This window comes from Ailuropoda melanoleuca, chromosome 8 (genome assembly GCF_002007445.2).
Source record: "Ailuropoda melanoleuca isolate Jingjing chromosome 8, ASM200744v2, whole genome shotgun sequence".
NCBI classification, from domain to species: domain Eukaryota; kingdom Metazoa; phylum Chordata; class Mammalia; order Carnivora; family Ursidae; genus Ailuropoda; species Ailuropoda melanoleuca.
This window is the reverse complement of record NC_048225.1, coordinates 59,328,096-59,347,149: the sequence shown is the minus strand read 5'-3', so window position 1 is coordinate 59,347,149 and position 19,054 is coordinate 59,328,096. Positions and strand designations below refer to the sequence as shown.

Here is a 19,054-nt window from a genome sequence, read left to right as displayed (position 1 = left end):
CCTTGAAACGGAACAGAAATGTTCTTGGGTTCTTTCTGGCCTCTTTCTAAGAGGTTTGGGGGTCACACCCAGTTAGTATATGGGGAATGTAGTGAGTTTGGGAATTGCAAGGCATGCCCAATCTTTCATTCCTTTCTTCTCCCTCAGCTCAGACTCCTCAAAACTCCACCCTTCCCCAAAAGAGGAGCATAAAAGAGGAAGGAATGTTCACTATTTTCCTCATAGTCTGATCCCAGGTGAGTAGGATTGTCTTTTCTCATTTATAAGATGCCCCTGAATTCTCCACGGGTGGTGGGAGTAAGAGGAAGCTGCAGTGGGGATGGATGGACCAGATAGAAAAGAAAATGTTCCTCACTTGCCTGAGAAGCTTCCAAACCTCCTATGTAGCATTTCCCTGCCTCCCATCCCGTGTCTTTTTCCAACATTTACTCATTTATTCAGCCAGTCATCCAGCCAACATCCTGTTGTATAATTTGTACTGTTCTTGATGCTCTAAGAAAATATATAAGGATGTCTTTTTCTAACACTGGGGAGGTAAGCCACATGGGGTTAATAATAATTTCTCAAGTTATCACACATTAAACAGTGTCAGAATGAGTGGCGCTTAAAAGAAACAGAAGCTCAGGTTTCAAAAATCATCATGAATAGGAAGATATTATTCTAGACAGAAGATGATCATTTAGTCTTAGGCAGAAATTGAGGGGAAAATGAGAAAACTGAGCTAGTAACTGTAGAGCATTTAAGTATGGATGTATAAAGTGAGGCCACATTGTGGAAGGCTATTCATGTTTAATTGGTTACTTATTCCTGTGCACCACTCAGGCCTCTGCACTTCAACCAGAGGGAGCCATTACTGACATTTGGATCTATTTACTTAGAGTCTTATATCTAATATTTGATATACATCCATACATAATCTGTACACACTAATACATATACATACATGTATATACACATACATAAAAATATAGTCACATAGGTAATCTAACATACATGTATATAGAGAGATTATTATATATAAAAAAATTTGAACATGATAAATATATTCTAAGAGGGCAGAGAACATTTCCAGTACATAGAACTATGCCTAGCATGTAGTAAGCCCTAATTAAATATTTGTTGGCTGTATGGATAGCTGTTATATGTATAATTTTTTCATTGTTAAATATATGTTATATATAAATATAATTAACATTTTTTCCAAATATTTTTTGGTAGCCTGAGTTTTAATGACTATATAATATTCCATTCCAAGTATGTATCATTCCATTCCAGATATACAGGCTTTATTCTAGGTATATATGTTCCCTTCCAGCCATATGTACTTCATTTAAATTATATATATATATATATCGGAAACCAGGGCTGTACTGTATGGTGACTAACATAATGTAATAAAAAAAATTAAAAAAATCTTTTTTGGGGAAAAACTTAAGTAATTCTCAATATTTTTCTGTCATAAAAATTTTCTATTAAATATTCTTATACATAATCTATTTAGTGTACCTTTATGCCCTCAAGATATGCTCTGAGAAATAGGATAACAGAGTTAAGGAATATAAACATGTTTTAGACTTTTGAAAAACTTAAGTTCTTTTCTTAGAAATACTACATGAATTAACTTTTATAACCATCTGAGGAAAGATACNGTAATAAAAAAAAATTAAAAAAATCTTTTTTGGGGAAAAACTTAAGTAATTCTCAATATTTTTCTGTCATAAAAATTTNGGAAACCAGGGCTGTACTGTATGGTGACTAACATAATGTAATAAAAAAAATTAAAAAAATCTTTTTTGGGGAAAAACTTAAGTAATTCTCAATATTTTTCTGTCATAAAAATTTTCTATTAAATATTCTTATACATAATCTATTTAGTGTACCTTTATGCCCTCAAGATATGCTCTGAGAAATAGGATAACAGAGTTAAGGAATATAAACATGTTTTAGACTTTTGAAAAACTTAAGTTCTTTTCTTAGAAATACTACATGAATTAACTTTTATAACCATCTGAGGAAAGATACTGTTTTTCTGAACCTTTACCAGCTTTGAGTATTATCTTTAAGAATTTGCTTTGAATTGGATCCCTTTAATCTTTAGTAAGGTTGACCGTTTTTAACATACATTTACTGGTCATTTGCATTCCTTCTTTGACATAGTAATGTATGCCTCTTGACATGCATTACTTTTTTTCCTACTAAATTTTTTGTTTCTATTTGATAAAAGATATTCTTTGTATGTAAAAGACATAAGCCATTTGTTAAAGGCTGTATTTCTCCAATTGTTTGCCTTTTGTTTTTAAGGAATTCTTTGTTTATATGAGTTTCACATTTGAATAAAATGGAATCTTATTTCTTTTTATTTATATAGTATTATGCTCTGAGAGCTCTTCTTCACCCCCAAATATAATATATAATTACTTTTGTTTTTCTCAACTGTTTTTTATAGTTTCAAGTATTTTAAAAGTTTAACTCTGAAACCTATCAGGTATTTATTTTGGTATGAAAAATGACAGAACTTAAACATTTTTCCTCCCACTTAGTTATTTTATTTTTCTGGTAACATTTACTTTCTCCATTGATTGTGGTGCTGCCTTTTTATATACCAAATTTCTAAATTTTTTACACACACACAAATATACAAATGTACACACAGACCACTCTTGGGGGTGTCCTTTCTCATGGGCCCACCTCTCAATTCTTATACTGCTGTCCAAGTGTATTTAATTTTGTTCTTTATATGTATGTAGTGTGCTTAATAGGCAATGCAGAGGAATTTAGCCTTTCTTTTTCCACATTTAGGGATAAAGAAAAGGAAAATGGCTCGTTTTGGAAAAAGAAGTAAAAGTTTCTTATAAGTTTTAGATATCGAATATATTAACTTTTCAGTATTTTTTTTTAGTATAGCTTATTGGTCAAAATACAGGCTTTGGACCCATTATCTAAGCTTGTTTCATGCCTCTACCACTTCTGAGTTATGTGAACTAGATTGCATTACTTAACCAGTTTCTCAACTCTAAAGTGGGGAACTAGAACTTACTAGGGTTAAGATGTAAACATGTAAAAACCAGCACAGTGCCTGACAAACAGAATCACTAACAATGGTTGCTATTATGTTAGTTATTGTTTAAAATATAATGCATATCTGATACAACTCTCTAGTCACTAAGACGTAAGAATTGAGGCAGGGAATGCAGTCTTTTTTTTTTTTTTTTTCTTTTTTTGGCCAACGGCTAGTCAGATGTTCCGGCATAATGAATTATATAAGCCATCTTATCCCCACAAATTTGATATTACCTTTACCATGTTTAGAATTTACTGCTATATTTAGGTCCATATCCAGATTTCTATTCTTTTCTATTGATCTTCTCTATTCCTGTGTCAACCTCATGGTGTTATAATTAGAGTTACAGAGTTGTTGTTTTTTTTTTAATTATTATGTTAGTCACCATACAGTACATCCCCAGATTCCAATGCAAAGTTCAGTGCTTCATTAGTTGCGTATAACACCCAGTGCACCATGCAATACGTGCCCTCCTTACTACCCATCACCAGTCTATCCCATTCCCCCACCCTCTCCCCTCTGAAGTCTTCAGTTTGCTTCTCATAGTCCATAGTCTCTCATNTCTGATTACCCCCCCTTTCTTTATCCCTTTCTTCCCCTACCGATCATCCTAGTTCTTATGTTCCATAGATGAGAGAAACCATATGATAATTGTCTTTCTCTGCTTATTTCACTTAGCATTATCTCCTCCAGTGTCGTCCATGTTGCAGCAAATGTTGAGAAATTGTTCCTGTTGGTGGCTGAGTAATATTCCACTGTATATATGGGCCACATCTTCTTAATCCAGTCATCTGTTGAAGGGCATCTCGGCTCCTTCCACGATTTAGCNCGTTCCTGTTGGTGGCTGAGTAATATTCCATTGTATATATGGGCCACATCTTCTTAATCCAGTCATCTGTTGAAGGGCATCTCGGCTCCTTCCACGATTTAGCTATTGTGGACAATGCTGCTATGAACATTGGGGTGCATATGGCCCTTCTCTTCACTACGTCTGTATCTTTGGGGTAAACACCCAGTAGTGCAATGGCTAGGTCATAGGGCAGTTCAATTTTTAACTTTTTAAGGGACCTCCACACTGTTTTCCAGAGTGGCTGTACCAACTTGCATTCCCACCAACAATGTAGGAGGGATCCCCTTTCTCCACATCCTTAGAGTTACAGAGTTTTAATATACCATTGGGTTAGTCTCCTCTCATTATTTCTTTTTAACACTTTTCCTTTTTCTCATAAAAGTACTTGAAAATCAGTTTCTCAGATCCTCCCCCAAACCTGCTGTATCATTGAAAATGTAGATAAGTTTAGTGATAACAAAATTATGTTTATTTCTCCTACCTGAGATTGAGGAGTGTTTTCTAAATTCAAAAGCTACATTTATCTAGGTTCTAAGTATTTTTGTTAATATATATATATTTAAAGATTTATTCATTTATTTAAGAGAGACAGAGAGAGTAAAAGGAGGGGGAGAGGCAGAGGCAGAGGGAGAAAGAGAAACAGAGACTCCCCACTGAGCTGGGAGCCCAACATGGGGCTCGATGCCAGGACCTGGAGATCATGACCTGAGCTGAAGGCAGACGTTCAACCATCTGAGCCACCCAGGTACCCCAGAAATTGTATTTTTTAATTGCTATTGTAAATGTCATTTTAAAAAATGTATTTTTATTTATTTGAGAGAGCGAGCAAGCATGGATGGGGGCAGAGGGAAAAGAGGACTCCCTGCTGAGCAGTGAGCCTGATGCAGGGCCCTATCCCAGGACCCTGAGATCATGACCTGAGCCGAAGGCAGACGCTTAACCAACTGAACCACCTAGGCGCCCTCCACTTTAAGTGTTTAATCTGTCTAGTGACCACACTGTATATGATACTAAGTTGGAATCCACTTTTTTCTCATACAGTTAGTCAGTTTTCACAACACCATGTAGTAAATAATCCATCCTTTCATTTTTAATGCCATCTTTATTATTAACGTGTTATATATAAACAAGCAGTCTGAATCTTCCATGCTGTTCGACTGTTCTATTTGTCAGTTCTGATTTTGCTGTTGTAGTTTGGCGGTATGTCACTATTTGGTAGGGCAAGTCTTCCTGCTTGTTTTTCTTAAATCTCTATATTATATCCTTCTTTTCCTTCCCTGTAAATTTTAGGGGGAAAAGTATATTGCGTTCCTCAAGAAAATCCAGTTGGAATTTGACTGGAGTATATTGAATTTAATTCATCCCATCCAAGAACATGGTAGTATGCTTCTCCTTTTATTTAGGTCGTCTTCTTTCTGCTTATTCAAATTTAAATGTTATCTTCAAAGAGTTCTTTATATTCTTGGTTAAGATAGTATTCTTTGTTTTGCTTTTTGTGAATGGTGTCTTCTGTTTTCTAGCAGTTGATTGCTGATATAGTTATGCTTTATTGTATCTGGTAATTTTGCTGAGCTCTGTTTAGTTTATGGTTTATCTGTGTACTCTTAGTTTTTCTAGGTAGATTGCCGTAATATATGCAAATAGTTACATTTTTTGTTTTTCCTTCTAATCTTTATGGCTCGTTTCATTTTCTTACAGTATTTGTCAGGCCTTTGGTACTATGTTGAAAGCAACGGGGATGGTAGTCACTCTTATCTTGTTTACCATAATAAAAGGAACACATACAGAGTTTGTCCATTCAGCTTAAGGTTTGATATAGGTTCCTAATATGTACCCTTTACCAGCTGAGAGGGTTTTTTATTCCTACTTCGCTAAAAGTTTTTAAAGACCATATAAAAGTGTTGAACATTATTATCACATGATTTCATCACTTAATTATGGTTTTCTTCTGTAGCCTATTAATATAGTAAATTATATTGATAGATTTTTCTCATTAAACTGTCCTTCCTTCCTATAGTAAACCATGCTTGATCATGATGCATATTTTTAATATATTTCTCAATTAGCTAATATTTTATTTAGGATTTTTATAGATTTGTGAAATTTACAAAAGGGATTATAATCTAACTTTTTTGTATTGTCTTTATCTGGTCTTGGAGTCAAGATTACACTAGCCACATAATGAGCTAGCAATTTTCACTTTCTATTTTCTAAAACAATTTGATTGTAATAGTAATTAATTGCTAATAGAATGTTTGCTAGAACAGTAATATTTATTGCATAGTAAATTACAGTTAGCAGTTTAAAATAACACACATTTATTGTGTCACTGAATTTCTAAGGGTCAGGAAGCTGGGAGCGGCAGCGCTCCCAGGGCCTCATGAGGCTGCACCAAGCTGTCAGCAGGACTGCAGACGTTGGAAGGCTTCACTGGGGTGGAGGATCCTCTGCTAAGATGGTTCACTAGTGTGGCTATTGGCAGGACGCCTCATTTCTCACTGAGGACAGAAGGCCTCAGTTCCTTGCCACATGGCCTCTTCACAGGACTCCTTAAGTATTCTCACCACATGGAAGGCAGTTTCTCCAAGAGTGAGTGATCTAAGGAAAAGGGCAAGGAGGAAGCTGCAGTGCCTTTAAGAGCTAGTCTTAAAACTTGCACCCTTCTGTTTTTTTACATAATAGTCATCAGAAGTGAGTCCTTAAGTCCAGCCCACGCTCAAAGGTGGGGACCTGGCTCTTGAAGGGAAGGGAATCAAATAATTTGTGGACATATTTTAAAACCACCACAAATAAGAAAGACCTATATGTACTGATATGTGAAGTTGTAGGTTATATATGATGTGAAAAATGCAAACCAGAATTATGTCTTTGTTAAGAAAAAAATGTCAGTGGGATATGTGTATTTGTGGGTATGCATGAAAAAAAGAAAGGACACAGTAGAAACTATCCTGGTTACTTCTCGAGTTTTTTCTAGAGAGTAGGCTTTCAGTTTTTACTTATATTACTTTAGAATTATTTAAAAATTTTATGAATTTTCAGTAACAGCAACTAGACTCAATCTCTAGTATATATTTTTAAGATTTATTTATTTATTTTAGGGAGGGAAGGAGAGAAAGGGGGGAGGGAGAGAGAGAACGCATGAGCAAGGGGAGGGGTAGAGGGAGAGAGAATCCTCAAGCAGACCCCCCACTGAGCATGTAGCCTGAGGCAGGGCTCAATCCCAGGACCCAGGGGTCATGACCTGAGCTGAAATCAAGAGTTGGCCACTTAACTGACTGAGCCACCCAGGTGCCCCTCTAGTATAATTTTTTAAAGAAATTCTTAAATATTTAAAAAAATAACAAAGCCAATAACAACAGGCTGAGTTTTATTTTTCTGTACTTTTTACAAAATAAGGAATCAGTGAGTTCATTTATTTTCTGTTTGATTCCAGTCTTCAGTCCTTTAGTCTGGGCTTCAAAGCATCCAATTTTTCTTATTTTATTTATATTTTCATTTGTATGTGTTAAAATGGACTTATTATATTTTAAGTTTTTAACATTTATTTTATAAACATTTAAAAATAGCATTGAGGGGCGCCTGGGTGGCACAGCAGTTAAGCGTCTGCCTTCGGCTCAGGGAGTGATACCAGCGTTACGGGATCGAGCCGCACATCAGGCTCCTCTGCTATGAGCCTGCTTCTTCCTCTCCCACCCCCCTGCTTGTGTTCCCTCTCTTGCTGGCTGTCTCTATCTCTGTTGAATAAATAAATAAAATCTTTAAAAATAAATAAAAAATAAAAATAGCATTGAATTTTCTCATTCTTGAGTCCTTATTTGTGGTTAGTACTAAATTGTTTAGGCATGGATTTTCATGTAGTTTATTTGGAAAGCAGTACCTGGGTGGTATATTTTGAATCCTTGAATATTTCTATATATCTTCCCGTTGTCCTTTTTAACACAATAAGGACGTACATGGATATCTTGATTAACAACCCTTTACCAAGTTGTTTTNAATATATCTTCCCGTTGTCTTTTTTTTTTTTTAATTTAATTTTATTATATTATGTTAATCACCATACAGTACATCCCCAGATTCCGANTTGACTTCTCTGACTTCGACTAAGTAGGTAGGCCACTATTTTGTAACTGTATGACCTTGTACAAAGTTACTTAATCTTGCTAAATGTTGGTTTCCTTATTCCTTTAGTGTTGACAATTATACCTTACAATAAATGAGAGAATGAGATAATGAGATAACAGCCTTTTTCACATAACTTCTTGATTATTTAACTGCTATGATTATAATGATTTGATAGTCATGAATTCTAGTTTTCCTCCATGAAAAGTATCAGTTTCCTTTATTCGTATTTACTAAACATTTTTAATTGAACTTAGAATTGAGAATGTCATCAAAGAAATGAATTTGTCACATACCCAATTAATGAGCTGTTCTCTCCACTGAAAGAAGTATTTTTAGGCAGTTTGAATACATATATTTATCTCTTCTTTCTAAAACTTCATGATGATAATAAGAAACTAAAAACTGTATGAACCTGCAATGATGAAATAAGGAGCCATCAGCAAATGAGGAATTTCAACAAAAACTTGGAAGAGGTGCCTGGGTGCCTCAGTCAGTTGGGCGTCTGGCTCTTGATTCAGCTCAGGTCACAATCTTCGGGTGGTGGGATCAAGCCTCGCCTCAGGCTCCACACTCAGCCTGGAGTCTTCTTGGGATTTTCTCTCCCTCTTCCTCTGTAACTCCACCAACCCCCATGTGTGCACTCACTCAGTAAAATAAATAAATAAACAAATAAATAAATGCCTAAAAAACCCCAAAACCCCAAAACTTGGAAAGCAACAGGAGAAACAGTGGTAAGAGCTGCATAGGGCTAAAGACATTACATCCTGGAATGCTCCACAGGGGACTAAGCACAAGAAGGATTTGATAGCCCTGTGAACTTCAGGGAAGCAGAGGATGCATCCATACCATTGAAGGCAGAGGGCTAGTCAAAAGAGGATCCTAAAATATTTCCAGAGAGCAAAGAAAAAGTTGCCTGCAAAGGAATTAGAGTAAAAAAAAAAAAAAAAAAAGGGTCTAAGACACAACAATGAAGCCATATCAATAGTGAAGCAATTCTGAGAAAAATTCTTTTCACTCTAGAATTTGATACCCAGCCACTTGTGAGTGATAAGGACTTCAAGCATATAGTGTAACCATGCTTGGAGATTCTCCTTTAAACCAAATGTGTGCCCTGAAGAAAACCTTGCCTGTTTCTCACCTTTGCTTTTTTTCAGTGGCCATGGAATTAACATTCATAAGCTTGACTGAACTCATTTGGGTGTATACCTCCCAATTAATGGAGTAAATCACAAAAAGGAAAGAAGTATATGATCTTGAAAATGGGAGCACTAAAGAACAGCCAGCCCAGACTGGAGCAAGAAGATGAACATTTCCAGAATAAAAAGGGTTGGGGACCAATTGACTTAATCTTCTTCAACCATTACTTACTAATTTTTAAAACTGGGATGATAATAGTATCTACAAGAGAGGGTGGCTGTGAGGACGACTTGAAATACATGTGAAGTCCTTAGCCCAGTGGTTAGCAGACAGATGCTAATAAATGTTTCTTATGACTGTGATGGGCTTCAGTGACTACATACATTATTTAGCCATCCCCATTATTATGTCTCCTTTTACCTTTCTTGTTTTTCTTCGTTATTGCAGTTCTTTCTTTTTTGATTTCGTTTGTCACTTATATTACCTGCTAAATGGCTGTTTCTTTGTCCATCTTCTCCCTTAGATCTCTTCTTTCTGGAAAACCTGATCTTCGACCAGATGGCAGTAACATTTGAAGATGTGACTGTTATTTTTACCTGGGAGGAGTGGAAATTCCTGGATTCTTCTCAAAAAAAGCTCTACAGAGAGGTCATGTGGGAGAACTACACAAATGTCATGTCAGTAGGTAAAGTTATCCCAGCTCTTGGGTAATAGAATTAGTTTCTTCTGGGACCAATTTTGTTGAGTATTTTGGTTCTTCATCTAGGTATTGTATTGAGATAGAAGAAATATGACTCTCAGAATGGGTCATATATCAGATGACAGAAGATAGAGCAAGGCATCTCCCAAGACACGTAGGCTATGTAATTAATAGGTATTTGTGATTTTTATTCTTATTTATTTTCTGGATTACATCTCAAATACAGATCTCCACACATAACCAATTTTGTGTGGTCTTAAATTTGTTCTCTCTTCAACTATTTATAGCTTTTGCTGTATAACAAACTACCCCAAACTTAGTGATTTAAACATTATTTTTCATGATTCTAATTGGTTAGATGGATCTTCTATCATAGAGTGATCTGATTGGGGCTGGATGGTCTAAGGTGAGGCTGGACAGTCTGACTCATATGTCTGGCAGTTGGTTGATATCAGTGGGGATAATGGGAATGTGTTGACTGTTTGTTCCTCTTCAAGGAGGCTAGCCCAGGCTTGTTTACATGGTGGTGGTCATAGGATTTTCAAAACTAGCAAAGAGAGAGGGCAAGCCCCAGTACGTAAGCACTTTCAAGTCTCTGCTTGTATCACTTTTGCTATTGTCCCATTAAACAAAGCACATTGTACAGCCAAGCTAAAGTCAGTGTGGAAGGGGACACCCAAAGGTACAGAGTTAATGCAGCCATTTTTTCACACAATCTGTCACACTCTGCTATAACAGAAAAATAGAAACAATATTTTATTTCTTATAATAATGCCCCAAATAGAGTAACCTCATTAAATCTCAGTTTTTAAGATGATTTCCATGAAGCAGTCAGCCTTACTTGTTTATTTCTAACAGTACTTGGTAAGTAGTACATGGTCAGATATATCTGTGGAATGACTGAATAAGTGAATGAATGAATACATATATGAATGAACAAACACAGGAATTTCAGACCAGATATGGAGCAGCCTAAGTCATAATCCTTTCCCCCTCCCACTCACACATATATTCCTATAATTCTGGAAGTCAGTGTTTGAGACATTGAGATTTTTTTAAAGCCACCTTTATTTCACCAATGGATTATCTGCTTATTCTTCCAGGAAACTGGAAAGAGAGCTACAAACCCCAAGAAGAAAGATTCAGGTATTTAGAACATGAAAATTGTCTCTCCTGGCAAGGCTGGAGGAATGCCAGCGCTCAGATATATGAGAATAGAAACTATGTGGAAACTGTCCAAGGAATAGAATCCAAAGACCTAAAGCAACAAGATCTTTCCCACCATCAAGAATGGTTAATACTCTCCACCCAAGTACCAGGGTATGGGAACTACGAACTGACTTTTGAAGGCGAAAGTCCCAGGAACTTAAAATATACAAAGTTTATACCTTGGCAGTCCTTAGAAACAAAACGTACCCCTCGAGACTATGCTAGAGAAATCTATGTGAATGATTCACATGGTTTTGAAGGAAGCAGATGCCACCTTGGCATATCTAGGAAAAATCTCTCTGTGGAAAAAGAACAGAAGCTCATAGTTCAGCATTATGTCCCAACAGCAGAAGCCCTTCCGGAGTACACTGGGGAGCTATGTCAACATGACCTACTGAAAAAAACTATGGAAGAGGAATACTGTGGATGTAATAAATGTAAAGAAATTTATTATTGGAACTCACAGTGTGTTCTCCACAAGAGAAATCAACATGGAGAAAAGTTCTATCAATGCTCTATCAGCACAGCATGCTTCTCTCAGAAATCAGACCTATACAGACATCCAAGAATTCACCTAGGGAAGAAGCTGTATGGATGTGATGAAGTTGATGGTAACTTCGGTCAAAGCTTAGGTGTTCACTTTCATCAAAGAGTCTGCACAGGGGAAGTTTCTTATATATGCCACGTGTGTGGTAAGAGCTTCGGTCAGATCTCTAGTCTTCACAATCATCAAAGAGTCCATACAGAAGAGAAACTCCGTACATCTGAGTGTAATAAGGTCCTCAGTAGAAATTCATTACTTCACATTCACCAGAGACTTCACATAGGAGAGAAGCCTTTTAAGTGCGATCAGTGTGGTAAGAGTTTTAGTCGGAGTTCAGTACTTCACGTTCATCAGAGAGTCCACACCGGAGAGAAACCGTACAAGTGTGATGAATGTGGCAAGGGCTTCAGTCAGAGCTCAAATCTTCGAATTCACCAGTTAGTTCACACGGGAGAGAAGTCCTATAAATGTGATGACTGTGGTAAGGGCTTTACCCAGCGCTCAAACCTCCAAATTCATCAGAGAGTACATACAGGAGAGAAGCCTTATAAATGCGACGACTGTGGGAAGGACTTCAGTCACAGCTCTGATCTTCGTATTCATCACAGGGTCCATACTGGGGAGAAACCCTATACTTGTCATGAATGTGGGAAGGGCTTCAGCAAGAGTTCGAAGCTTCATACTCATCAAAGAGTACATACTGGAGAGAAACCCTATAAATGCGAACAGTGTGGTAAGGGATTCAGTCAGCGTTCACATCTTCTCATTCATCAGAGAGTCCACACGGGAGAAAAACCCTATACATGTGATGACTGTGGAAAGGGCTTCAGTCACAGCTCTAACCTCCACATTCATCAGAGGGTCCACACAGGAGAGAAGCCTTACCAATGTACCAAGTGTGGCAAGGGTTTCAGTCATAGCTCAGCTCTTCGAATTCATCAAAGAGTCCACACAGGAGATAAACCTCATAAATGCCATGAATATTATAAGGGATTTGACCAGAATTCACATCTTCACAATAATCACACACAAGAAACCTTATAATTTATTTAGTTAACCACTTTAATCAAAGCTTAACATTTAGCCCAATAAATGCTGCTGGGAAGAAAATTCTATAAATAACCCAAATAAGCCCAAGCAACATTTATAGTTTCCCCCAACTCCCACTAAGAATCATTTGGTTTAAGTAGAAATCCTTAGGAGGATGCCTGTATATTTAAAATGAAAGTGTATTTACTTTTTCTATTATATCATACATATCCATTATAAAATATATGAAAGATTCAAGGAGAAAACTCGTCATCCTGTTTTATTCTAGCCTTTTTTGTGCATTTTCATATGCATGAAATCGTGTACTGTATATTCAACTCTATTTTCACTGACTTCAAAACATTTACTTACATTTTGTCTGAATGGAAATTGGCTACCTATGTATGAAACAGCATCCTGACTCCTCTATATTAAAGTCCCTAGGAAGCCACAGGAAAAACACACACAAAACTTGAAACTCAAACTGGTAGATAACCTATTGTTCAAATGTGGAAGAATTAACTATAGGGCAGGACAATTTGATTGCTTATGACATAAGACAGGAAAGCACTGCATGACCCTTTATCTGAGATAGGATGTCTTGGAGATGTTATCTCTGTCAACCAGAAAAGTCAGGAACCATCTTCTGCAGGGGTGCTGCACTTTGAGGTTGCCACGTTGCACTCTCACATCCCCCTCCCCAGGATTCCACACTGATTCATAGCTTCAGACACCACGTAACAAGAAGTACAATATTTAATGTCTTTAAGGGTGTGAAAGATGTCAGCAAAAGCGAATAGAAGTGAATCTTCAGGAAACAAGATACTCCATCTGTTCAGAATTAGAGATTTAAGCAGTAGACTGATTTATTCTCAGAACAGAGAGGTAACAGAGAAGTAGCTGCTGGAAGCAGAACTAAACTCAGAGCTATGTGCAAAACTGAACTAATAACCTAATTACAGAAGAAGACTGAAGGTGGCCATTGTAAAATGGAGTGGAGTCAGCAGGAATACACAAGTCCTAACTACTGATAATATAAATATGTACAGACATCACTGCCCGAGAGAAACTAAATTAAGTGGACCTGTTCAGGGAAATAACAGGGAATTGCAGTACCAAAGAAAGAATACCACCGTGAAGAGTTAAAACCTGATACCCATGAAAATTAGTCACTTCAGTCTCCTGAAGAAATTTTTAAAAAACTCGTGTCTGTCTTGAGTAGCATGACAGAAAACCTGAAAGAAGTAAAACTAGAGTAGAAATCTGTAAGTAGAGAAGAGCCTCTAAAATAAAAAGAAAAATAATGAAGGACCATAGGGAAATTTAAAATGGATCAAAGTAAAAGTCAATAGGAGCAGAACTGGCACTGCGGAATACTGAATACTGTAATGAATAAACTTGTATACTCTTCAATGTATACAAAAGAGATAATGAGATGGAAACAAGGAGAAAAGACAGATAGGAAATGCAAAGAATGGAGATCCAATGTAGGAACTGAAGGTGTTTTTAAGGAAGATAAAAGAATGTGGAATAGAATCAATGATCAAAGAACTTAAGACATTTTTTTTAAATTTTATTTTATTATATTATGTTAATCACCATACAGTACATCCCCAGATTCCGATGTAAAGTTTGATGCTTCATTAGTTGCGTATAACACCCAGTGCACCATGCAATACGTGCCCTCCTTACTACCCATCACCAGTCTATCCCATTCCCCCACCCCCTCCCCTCTGAAGTCTTCAGTTTGTTTCTCATAGTCCATAGTCTCTCATGTTTCATTCCCCCTTCTGATTACCCCCCTTTTCTTTATCCCTTTCTTCCCCTACCGATCCTCCTAGTTCTTATGTTCCATAGATGAGAGAAATCATATGATAATTGTCTTTCTCTGCTTGACTTATTTCACTTAGCATTATCTCCTCCAGTGCCGTCCATGTTGCAGCAAATGTTGAGAATTCGTTCTTTCTGATAGCTGAGTAATATTCCATTGTATATATGGACCACAGCTTCTTAATCCAGTCATCTGTTGAAGGGCATCTCGGCTCCTTCCATGATTTGGCTATTGTGGACAATGCAGCTATGAACATTGGGGTGCATATGGCCCTTCTCTTTACTACGTCTGTATCTTTGGGGTAAACACCCAGTAGTGCAATGGCTGGGTCATAGGGTAGTTCAATTTTTAACTTTTTAAGGGACCTCCACACTGTTTTCCAGAGTGGCTGTACCAACTTGCATTCCCACCAACAATGTAGGAGGGATCCCCTTTCTCCACATCCTCTCCAACAATTGTTGTTTCTTGCCTTGTCTATCTTTGCCATTCTAACTGGCGTAAGGTGGTATCTCAGTGTGGTTTTGATTTGAATTTCCCTGATGGCTAATGATTTTGAACATTTTTTCATGTGTCTGTTAGCCATTTGTATGTCTTCATTGGAAAAGTGTCTGTTCATATCTTCTGCCCATTTTATGATTTGTTTATTTGTTTCTCGTGTATTGAGTTTGAGAAGTTCTTTGTAGATCTTGGATACCAGTCCTTTATCTGTGGTGTCCTTTGCAAATATATTCTCCCATTCCGTGGGCTGTCTCTTAGTTTTTTTGACTGTTTCCTTGGCTGTGCAGAAGCTCTTTATCCTGATAAAGTCCCATAAGTTCATTTTATCTTTTATTTCTCTTGCCTTTGGAGATGTGTCGTGAAAAAGGTTGCTCTGGCCGATGTCATAGAAGTTGTTGCCTATGTTCTCCTCTAGAATTTTGATGGATTCCTGTCTCACATTGAGGTCTTTCATCCATTTGGAGTTTATTTTTGTGTATGGTGTGAGAGAGTGGTCAAGTTTCATTCTTTTGCATGTAGCTGTCCAATTTTCCCAGCACCATTTATTGAAGAGACTGTCTTTTTTCCACCGGATGTTTTTTCCTGCTTTATCAAAGATTAGTTGCCCAAAGAGCCGAGGGTCCATTTCTGGGTTCTCTATTCTGTTCCATTGGTCGATGTGTCTGTTTTTGTGCCAGTACCATGCTGTCTTTGTGATCACAGCTTTGTAGTACAGCTCGAAATCCGGCATTGTGATGCCCCCAGCTTTGTTTTTCCTTTTCAACAGTTCCTTGGAGATTCGGGGCCTTTTCTGGTTCCATACAAATTTAAGGACTATTTGTTCCAGTTCTTTGAAAAATGTCCTCGGTATTTTGATCGGGATAGCATTGAAAGTGTAGATTGCTCTGGGTAGTATGGACATTTTAACTATGTTAATTCTTCCAATCCATGAGCATGGAATATTTTTCCATCTTTTTATGTCTTCCTCAATATCTTTCAAAAGTGATCTATAGTTTCTAGCATATAGGTCCTTTACGTCTCTGGTTAAGTTAATTCCAAGGTAACGCATGGTTTTTGGTGTTATTGTAAATGGGATGGATTCCCTAATTTCTCTTTCTTCAGTCTCGTTATTCGTGTATAGAAATGCAACTGATTTCTGGGCATTGATTTTGTATCCTGCCACCTTACTGAATTGTTCTATAACTTCTAATAGTTTGGGAGTGGATTCCTTTGGGTTTTCCATATAGAGTATCATGTCATCTGCAAAGAGAGACAGTTTGACTTCTTCTTTGCCGATTTGGATACCTTTGATCCCTTTTTGTCTTCTGATTGCTGTTGCAAGGACTTCTAGTACTATGTTGAATAATAGTGGCGAGAGTGGGCATCCTTGTCGTGTTCCTGATCTTAAGGGAAAGGCTTCCAGCTTTTCCCCATTGAGAATAATGCTTGCAGTAGGCTTTTCATAGATGGCTTTTATGAGATTGAGAAATGTACCCTCTATTCCTACACTCTGAAGGGTTTTAATCAGGAAAGGATGCTGTATTTTGTCAAATGCTTTTTCTGCATCAATTGAGAGGATCATATGGTTCTTGAGTCTTTTCTTGTTGATATGATGTATCACATTGATTGATTTGCGAGTGTTGAACCATGCTTGCATCCCAGGTATGAATCCCACTTGGTCATGATGGATAATCCTTTTAATGTACTGTTGGATTCTATTAGCAAGGATCTTGTTGAGGATTTTGGCATCCATATTCATTAGAGAAATCGGTCTGTAATTCTCCTTTTTGAGGGGGTCTTTGCCTGGTTTGGGGATCAAGGTAATATTAGCCTCATAGAATGAGTTTGGTAGCTTTCCTTCTGTTTCTATTTTTTGAAATAGCTTTAGGAGAATAGGTATTATTTCTTCTTTGAATGTTTGGTAGAATTCCCCAGGAAAACCGTCTGGGCCTGGAGTTTTATTATTTGGAAGGTTGTTTATCACTGACTCAATTTCTTCATAGTTAATTGGCCTATTTAAGAAATCTATTTCTTCCTGTTTCAGTCTTGGTAGTTTATAGGTTTCCAGGAAGGCCTCCATCTCTTCCAGATTGTTTAGTTTTTTGGCATATAGCTGTTGATAAAAGTTTCTAATAATCCTTGCAATTTCAATGGTGCTGGTCGTGACCTCTCCCTTTTCAGTCATAATTTTAATAATCTCAGTCCTTTCTCTTTGTTTTTGGACAAGTTTTGCCAGTGGTCTATCAATTTTATGGATTCTCTCAAAGAACCAGCTTCTAGTCCTGTTGATCTGCTCTACTGTGGTTCTGGTCTCTAATTCATTGATTTCTGCTCTAATCTTGGTCAACTCCTTCCTTGTCAGTGGGTTAGGCCTGTCCCTCTGTTGCTGTTCCAGTTTCTTGAGGTGAGAATATAGAAACTGCATTTTAGATTTTTCTATTCTTTTGAGTGAGGCTTGGATGGCTATGTATTTCCCCCTTAGGACTGCCTTTGCAGTATCCCATAGGTTTTGGACCGTTGTGTATTCATTCTCGTTGGTCTCCATAAATTGTTTAATTTGTTTTTTGATTTCCTGGTTTATCGAGTCATTCTTGAGCAGGATGGTTCTTAGCCTCCAAGTGTTTGAGTTTCTTCCAGGTTTTTCCTTGTGGTTGAGTTCCAATTTCAGAGCGTTGTGGTCTGAGAATATGCAGGGGATAATTTCAATCTTTTGGTATTGGCTGAGACCTGTTTTGTGTCCCAGAGCATGATCTATTCTTGAGAATGTTCCATGGGCATTTGAATAGAATGAGTATTCTTTGGTTCTGGGGTGTAGTGTTCTATATATATCTATGAGGTCCAACTCGTCGAGTATGGCATTCAAAGCCTTTGATTCTTTGCTTAGTTTTTGCCAGGGTGTTCTGTCTATTTCTGATAGTGGGGTGTTGAGGTCCCCTACTATTACTGTGTTCTTATCTATATGTCTCTTTATTTTGGTTAAGAGTTGGCTTGTGTATCTTGCTGCTCCCCTGTTGGGGGCATATATATTAATAATTGTCATATCCACTTGTTGAATACTTCCTTTAAGAATAATATAGTGCCCTTCTGTATCTCTCTCTATGGCCTCTAGTTTAAAATCCAGTCTATCTGATATGAGAATTGCTACTCCAGCTTTCTTTTGAGGTCCATTTGCGTGGAAGATGGTACTCCATCCCCTTACTCTAAGTCTGAATGCATCTTTGGGTTCAAAATGAGTCTCTTGTAGACAGCAAATGGATGGGTCATGTCTTTTTATCCAATCTGCAACCCTGTGGCGTTTTATGGGAGAGTTTAAGCCATTTAGATTGATAGAGATTATTGACAGATATGATTTTAATGATGCCATTTCTCTTTAAAGTCTTTGTATCGGTTGTGACTTGCTGCTCTGTATCACTCTTGGGGCCTTTTTACCTTTATAGAGCCCCCCTTAATATCTCCTGTAGGGCTGGTTTCGTGGTTACGAAATTGGTTAATGATTGGCGATTTTGGAACGTCTTTATTTCTCCATCAATTCTGAATGACAGCTTTGCTGGATAAAGGATCCTTGGCTGCATGTTTTTCTCTGAAAGAGCTTTAAAAATGCCCCCCCAAGCCTTTCTCTCATTCCAGGTCTCTGTAGACAGGTCTGACGTAATCCTGATACCTTTGCCTTGGTACGTGAGAAATTTCTTTGCCCTGGCCGCTTTCAATACTGTATCCTTGGATCTAATATTTGCGAATTGCACTATGACATGCCGTGGCGTAGGTTTGTCCTGGTTGAGCTTGGATGGGGTCCTCTCTGCCTCTTGGACACGAATGCTTGTTTCCCTTGCTAGATTAGGGAAGTTTTCAGCTACAATTTGTTCAAATATCTCTTCTAGACCTCTGTTTTTCTCCACCCCTTCAGGGATGCCGATGATTCTGACATTGGATCGTTTCATAGAGTCAGTAATCTCCCGTAATCTACATTCGTGGGCGTGGATTTTTTTAAGACCAGCTTCTATTTTCGTTTTTTCTTCTACTAACCCATCCTCCAATTCGCTAACGCGTTCCTCTGCCTCGGTGACCCTGGCCGTCAGAGCCTCTAGTTTTGACTG

At 37.4% G+C, this 19,054-nt stretch overlaps 1 protein-coding gene across 4 annotated transcripts in view; it reads left to right on the top strand.

Moving 5' to 3' along the window:
* The window catches only part of ZNF214 (zinc finger protein 214), a 16,779-nt gene extending 2,510 nt beyond the window's left edge, over positions 1-14,269 (top strand). The window contains exons 1-4 of one of the 4 annotated variants that reach the window (XM_019809621.2): positions 161-236; positions 9,188-9,359; positions 9,694-9,855; positions 10,974-14,269. In XM_019809621.2, coding sequence (XP_019665180.1) covers positions 9,281-9,359; positions 9,694-9,855; positions 10,974-12,667 — 1,935 coding nt within the window. In that variant the 5' untranslated portion in view covers positions 161-236; positions 9,188-9,280 and the 3' untranslated portion in view covers positions 12,668-14,269. Of the gene's footprint in view, positions 1-77; positions 237-4,611; positions 4,657-9,187; positions 9,360-9,693; positions 9,856-10,973 lie in introns of those variants that run through there. The other 3 variants (XM_034666500.1, XM_034666501.1, XM_019809620.2) reach the window with 3 other exon arrangements.
* The last annotated feature ends 4,785 nt before the right edge of the window (positions 14,270-19,054 follow it).